This window comes from Antrostomus carolinensis, unplaced genomic scaffold, assembly GCF_000700745.2.
Source record: "Antrostomus carolinensis isolate BGI_N321 unplaced genomic scaffold, ASM70074v2 scaffold3370, whole genome shotgun sequence".
In the NCBI taxonomy this organism is placed as follows: Eukaryota; Metazoa; Chordata; class Aves; order Caprimulgiformes; family Caprimulgidae; genus Antrostomus; species Antrostomus carolinensis.
The window spans coordinates 58,898-66,379 of NW_010286293.1; the positions used below are offsets into that span (position 1 = coordinate 58,898).

Genomic DNA, 7,482 nt, shown 5'->3' on the forward strand with positions numbered 1-7,482 from the left:
ACTAAAAAATTAGTCACAAATTATTACCAGGATAGACTAAAATACGTACAGCTAACATAGTCCTTCTTGTAACTTCATTGAGAAAACTGGAGAGATTTCTGCAAAACCATTAATAATAACATTCATCTATGGACAACCCAGATGAACATGCAAAAAGGCACTTTTTTCTTTTTGTCCTGTAACTCATAAACTTCCTGTTCTTCACTGGGCAAATGACTCCTATTGCTACTAACTTTTCCAGGGACAATGCTTGGAAGTATTTAATGTAAAATTAGCATTCTTTTTATCTCATGAGTGCCCACATTTTTCATAATTTATGACTGCAGTTTACATTATTGCATATATTGCAAACAATCTTAAAATGTTCAGAGAAAAATAATTTTAATGTTTACATTCATTATTGCTTGTCAGGCTTGTCAATAACTACCTTTCCATCTAATTAATAGAATTAACAAAAAAAAAATGCAAAATTGCTTTAGCTCAGTTTGTTGAACAGTGGTAATTTTTTTCTTGAACAGATGACAGTTTGTGTAACCACTTTCTGCATCTTCAGTAATGATGCCTGACTGCCCCTTGCAATTGTAGCAAATCCATTTTTGAAAAAATAATTTTAAAAAAGGCAGTGAAGTAGTAATAGTATTCAGTAAGCAGTTATCAGTCTGCTGCAGTCTGGCATTGTTTGTCTTATAGATGTACATTCTGTCCCAAGATTAGGACACACATTGGGTTAATAATAACATTATAGGACCCCCTATAGCAGGATCTGGGGACATTTTACTCCAAAGTAATTAAAAATATTAAGACGGTGTATTAGCTAATCTTTCTAATCAGACAAGAAGAATGCTGCATGCTTTAATCATATGTATACTTTTGTTTGATAGTTCCTGGTGAGATATTCAGAATGGTTCAATATGGCCAACTTCTTTTGCATTTTATACAGAAACACATACACTGATGTGATGACCATGGGAGATCCTAGCTTACAGCAAAGGTGTGGGAGCAGACCCACACTTCAAGTGTCCTGAGCATCAGCTGTTCACAATAAAAGGCAAACTTGCCCCAGAGAACTTTGATGGACAAGGTAAACTAAGAGCTGGAGAAAGGCATGATAATCTGTAATTTGAGATTTGTGCAAATGGATGTACTTGGAAAGCTCCAGCATTTGCCCAGATTTTATAGATGTCCACCTTTAAGTGCAGCCAGAATCCAGATGTGCAGGTTCCCCGTACACAGATAAGTGGAGCAGCACCTACACAAGAGGCCTGACTCTCCCAGGTCATGGTGAAGGTTAAATACCAAAGATGACATCAAAAGTTATGGGAAATGGAAAATTACTTTCTGTGTTGGGTTTGTGCCAGGGGAGGGGAGGTTTCTGGTAGAGAGGGAAGGGCTTCAGCAATGGCTCCTGTAAGATGCTTCAAGAAGCTTTCTTGGCTCCAAGTTGGACTTGCCTCCAGCCTAGGCTGAACCAATCAACAATCGTGAAATGCCTCTGCGAATCCATATTTATGAGGGTGAGAGCCGGTTTGACAAGGGAGAGCAATCAGGAATAGCAACAACAAAGAAGACAACAACCTGAGGAGAAAGGAAGGGGGATGTAAGAGAGAGAACTACAGACATCCAGGACAGCGAGGAAAGAGGGGGAGGAGGTGAGTGGAGAGTCCCCTGCAGCCCATGGAGGTTAACAGCAGAGCAGATATTCATCTGTAGCCCATGAGGGACCCCACACCGGAGTGGGAGGCTGTGAACAAAGGTAGCTGTGACTATGTAGAGAGCTCACAACAGAGCAGAAGACACCAGAGACGCACATGTCAGAGCAGGGGGAGGAGGTCCACTGAAGCAGAGACCCATCTTCAGCCCATGGAGGTCCCCATACCAGAGCTGAGGACTGTGCGTGAAGAAGTCCACGACTCCGTGGGAAGCTCATGCTGGAACACTTTGTTCCTGAACTCTTTTAGCCCAAGGGAGGGTTCCCATGCTAGAATGGGGGAAGAGGGAAAGGAGCCATCTCCTTGAGGAGGAAAGAGCAGCAGATGAAATGGCTGCAGCCTCAGTTCCCTGTCCCCCTGCACCGCTGATGGGGAGGAGGTAGAGAAATTGGAAGCAAAGTAATTTGAGCTCAGGAAGAAGGAAGGAGTGGGGGAAAGCTGTTTTAAGATGCGGTTATTATGTCGTATTATCCTACTCTGATTGACTGGTTACAAATTAAATTGAATTTTTATTCCCCAAGTTGAGTCTGTTTTGCTTGTGACCATAATTGGTGAGTGAGCCGTCCCTGTCCTCATTTCAATCCATGACCCCCTTTGTTATGTCTTCTCTCTCCCATTTCACCGGAGGCAGGGAATGGGTGAGAGACATGGTCTTAGCTGCCAGCTGTGGCTTAAAACCACCACACTTCCCTTTCCTGCTGTGGCAAAATCAGAAGAAAACAGAGATGGACATTTTGGTTTGATGTTATTGTCATTCACCTTTTCACAAAGTTAATGGGCTGTGATACTGTGATATCATTCATTCAGAGAGAAAAACAAAAAAAGCACTTGAGATCATCAGTTTATAACAGAAGAAAAGGAACTGGTAAGAAAAGAAAATCTACTCAATTACAAATATTCAATGTACATTACTTATATTTATGTGCAGAAATATAATTACCTCAATTTTGGTTAAGAGATCCTGCAGTTCCCCAGATTCATTCATTAGTAAAATTTTCTCAGCACCCTGTTAGTAAGAAGAAGAAGAAAATGGTCAGCCAGTTTAGCATGAAAAAACAGAGATGATTAGAAGATTTCATCTTCAAAATTTAAACAGGCTGAGGACAAATTTGACTCATATTAAGTATTTTGTAATTAGATCAATCTTAGGAAAGCTAGGAGAGAAGAAGTTAATCGTAGTTATGATAGTAGTGCCTGAAGTTAGTTACCAGATGTCATATTGGATTGCCTTTTTGTAAAAGGTGATACAGCTTGGAAATTCTGATTGTGTTTCCTTTTATTTTACAGGGTACATTTCCTGACAGAATAAAAAATACTGTATCAAAAATTACAATTACATAAATATACAACACATCAGAGAATGAAGCAAAATGAGAGGAGGAAATTGTATTTAAAATATTCCTGCAGTTGAGCATTGAATTAAGACATAATATGCCAAACATATAACACAAGGAGAAAAAAAGTAATGAAAATACTGTTACAACATTAAAGTCAGACACAACAATGAATAATAATAATTTATTCTGAGTGCATTAGGCCTCTGAGGGGTTCTGTGATCTGAAACGAGGTGGTACTGAAGTGGTTTTTCTTTTTTCCTCCTGAAAGTAAATGCTAAGATATTTTTGCAGACAAAATTAAAGTGTCAAAGATTATGTAAAACTTTTTTTTTCCTTTTCTTCTAATTAGAGGGCCACATTTCAATGCTTACACTCTACTTATGTAACCCAATTCACTGAATATTAGATATTACCAAACACTTACAAACACTTTTAATCAGTGAATCACAGGAAACCAAAAAAAGGTGAGGAAACTGAGGCACAGACTGAAGGAACTGCACAGCCCTTACCTACTGCTAAGGTTGATTGACCACATGCAGACTGGGTGGTGGGTTCATGCCATTGTGCTGCTCTAGTTTGCTAGTCCCTACATGCCCAGACTGTTATATGTCATCTTTAGGTTTGTTTCTGGCATGAGCTGGGAGGTGGGTTGGGGTGCCAGCACATGGCTGAGGTGTGATGGGATGCTGGTACACAGCTGAGGCATGGTGGGATGCTGGCACTTGGCTCAGATGTGCCATTACTTTGAGCCGGCCACAGTCAACCAAAGGGCCTCTCAGCCCAGCTCCCCACCAGCACCACTCTACCTGTTACTGGGAGGTACAGGAAAGACTGCTAGGGAAAGCAGGAAACTCATATGGGTCACCAATGTACATTTTAGTGTTCAACCATTCACAGTTCCTTGCTGGGGACTGCAGAGGCTACAAGTGTGTAGCCCAAAAGCCAACTAAAGGCCACCAAAACGTTGCAAAGGATTTTGTATTACACCCTACTAAGGTTAGTTACCCTATAGAAAGTCTTTTTGCTCTGGCTTTGTACAAAAAGAAGCACTTTTGACTCCATATTTAATTATTTTTCATTTCAGTTAAAAACCAAAATATCAGTATTTTAGTGCTACATTCTTAAAGTGCTACACTTTCAAAGAGATTTTTTTAAAAATAAGTATCTACAAGATAATAAATTGTATTAAATTATTCACAGAAGATGACAGGAGATTCAGATCAGCTAGCCTTACTTGTGCAGATTCTTCTGTTGAAATCTGTTATAGATCATGGGCACAGAATGTACCAGCTTCGACATATGCATTAGGCTCTCTGTGTCCCCAGCAGAGCAGCTTTTAGCAGTCTGTTGGCCCCTTTCACACTTACCCTCTAATCTTTCTCTGCTTTCACACAGATCAGGCAACAGGAGTGATTGGCAGAACAAAGGGAGGTTTTGCCAAGGTGGCCCACAGAGTATTAGCTCTGGTCCTGAGTACGCTGCAGCAGCTTAAGACAAAGGTTGTGCTGCCCATCTGACACAGAGACACTAAGGATTTGCAGCTGTATTGATGTAATTGCAGCACTGCAAATTCCCTAAGCCACACAAAGCCTGGATTCATCACCAATTAGAAAAAGATTTCTTCTCTGTGGCAACAGTTGGCAAAAGCACTCCTGTGACTTCTCCTCAATGTTATAGCAATGCTGTATGATAAGACTGACTGCTTTTTGCAGCAGTACAATTAAAAGTCTGACAGGTTTTTCATTATAAATTCATATTTTAAAGGCTTTCTATTTCAGATGACAGTCAGTCAGCTGTGTTACTTTCAAAGTGGAAAGCCTAATTACTATGGTTTTAAAATTAAAAACCAAACGTGCAAATGGCTATCAACATTTTTAAGTGTTTTAGTGTGTCTTTTCTGATTAATGACTGCCTCAAGTGAAATTTGAATAAAAGATACTTTGCAGAGGTTAACTTTCCCTTTGGATCTGTGAATCTTAACACACAGAGTCTGTAATTAATAGTGTAATTAAAGCAGCTGTTAAATAAATCCAATAGCTGCTTTCTGACCAGAAAATGATGCTTTTTTTTCCTAGATTGTCAGTCCACAATCACCCACAAAGGGTTGTGAAACATTAAAAATCTGTCCCTCCTAAGACTCACATAAGGAGCACCAGGGACAGTGGCCATAACATTTAGAAAAGCATCAGGGAGAAGTGAGTTTTCAGTTTTGTTAACCAGTTAAATTTCAAAGCACCACAAATTTAACCGTTAATCAGTTAAATTTCCAAGACTGTGAATCCTTTATCTACCAACTTCAGTAGCTCTCCATCATGGTGGAGGAGCTGTCATGGTTTTAACCTGGCCAGCAACCAAACACCACACAGCTGCTTGCTCACCCTCCCCTGCCCTGAGGAACAGGAGAGAGAACTGGAGGGGTAAAGGTAAGGAGACTCGTATGTTGAGATAAAAACAATATTTAAGAATAAGAATAAGAATAAGGATAAGAATAAGAATAAGAATAAGAATAAGAATAAGAATAAGAATAAGAATAAGAATAAATAAGAAAATACAAACGAGTGATGCACAGTGTAATTGCTCACCATCTGCCAACTGATCCCCAAGCCATTCCCAGCTAGTGATATCACAGGAGAGAAAACCCCAAAACTGCAATCCCAGAAGAGGGAGAGAGAGCTTCCCAGTCAACCCTCATGTATATACTGAGCGTGATGTTGCATGATATGAAATATCCAGTTGGCCAGTTTGGACCTGTTGTTCTTGCTATTCTCCTTCCTGCCTGCAGACTAGCAAAGCATGGGAAGTTGAAAAGCCCTTGATTTCTTAGCAACAACTAAAAACATCAGTATATCATCAACATTCTTCTCATACTAAATCTCATAATAAATACAAAACACAGTGCTACTAAGAAGAAAATTAGCTCTATCCCAGCTGAAACAAGGACAGGAGCCCGGGAGCTACAGTCGCATCTTTGCCCATCTTTTGGCAAGGAAAAGCCACAGACGTGGCTAAATCACTCAATGGGTTTTCGAGACCATTTTTATTCTTCCAAATATTTTCCCAATATTCTCTTGAGGACGTCCAGAAATTAACATCATATTTCAGGTACAGTCCCACTAATTGCAGAACTAGGATAAATCCAAGGTCCATTAAATCTATTGCCCAGCTCTATCCTGTCACTAAACTAGTCTGCTCACCTATCTCGGATGTAGCCCATTACCATTTTCATGATGTAATTTTTCATCAAGGCATACACATAGCTATACAGCTGTGCATCTGGCTGTACTAGAATACCTGCTGATTGTGGGAAGCAGCTTCTTTTCCACACACTTCCTTATATACAGGGAAAAAATAGCAGAGCACTGCAACATCTCTCCTGTGGACACATTTGCCATGCAGATAAGTTGCCTCCCTTATCTCCTTAAAAACAAATTTTTGCTAAGTTTATGGGAGAGTCCTCTTGCTAAGGCAGCAGAATGCAATCACACATCTTACCCTTACTGGACCTGACACATTTTTTCACTATGGTTTAGTGAGGAGACAGACGGTATCTACCTCCATCTTTGCCCAAAGCTCGCATGCTCTTCAGCCTACAACTCACAGTAGTTCACCACAAGGTGCCTCTTGGCAGCAGACACGGATGGAGTATGATTAAATGCCTGGAAATCTGCCCACAAACTGAGAAAATTAACACTGCAGTATAGTACCAGCACCAGAAATTTTGGATTTGATATGCAAAGAACTGAAAGATTAATATGCAAAGAGCTATCAGATTAATTAAACCCTGATGTTCCTGAAATGCTAAACTGCAAAACAGAAGAAGCAAGTGGGAAAATGCTAGGTGACTCAATGCAATGATTACTTCACAGGTTTATTGCCACGGAGCCATTCATATCCCCCCCATCAAGTGAACATCAGGAGAATGTGTTTAATGAAATATGGAGGCAATTGAGAGCTACTAATCATATATGGTCATTGGAAAGCAGCGAAAAGGGAACTGTTACTATTTACGTAACAAAAAATCTGTTACACGGATATTTTCTTAAAGTCAATTACAAAAGTAATAATTATAACCAATTAGTCAAATAAAATAATTTTACTGTAAATTTCATGCTGTTGTGGACTCATTACAGCCAGGAAAACTAAATAGGAAACAGTTTCTTCAGAAAAAAAAATAAATTAAATTCACATATTTAAAAAGATTCAAATAGGCTTATGTGGCAGGTGAATACTGAATTCAGTCATATATTTAAAGTGAAAAAGAAAAGAAATGTATTTTAAAACTATTATGCAGTGAGCTAAAATGTTTATTAAAGATGACTCTATTTGCCTTTTTTATGTGCTTCCCTTTTCCAGCAGAGTGGGTCTTTACATAACATAAACCTCTAATAGTCCTGGGTGCCTTTGTAAAAGAGTAAATGAACACTCTTCCCCCCCCC

The 7,482-nt window shown here is 39.4% G+C and overlaps 1 protein-coding gene across 1 annotated transcript in view; it reads right to left on the minus strand.

Moving 5' to 3' along the window:
• Positions 1-7,482, minus strand: part of GRXCR1 (glutaredoxin and cysteine rich domain containing 1) — a 42,469-nt gene that overhangs the window by 1,131 nt on the left and 33,856 nt on the right. The window contains exon 4 of the mRNA XM_010162519.1: positions 2,650-2,715. Coding sequence (XP_010160821.1) covers positions 2,650-2,715 — 66 coding nt within the window. The remainder of the gene's footprint in view (positions 1-2,649; positions 2,716-7,482) is intronic.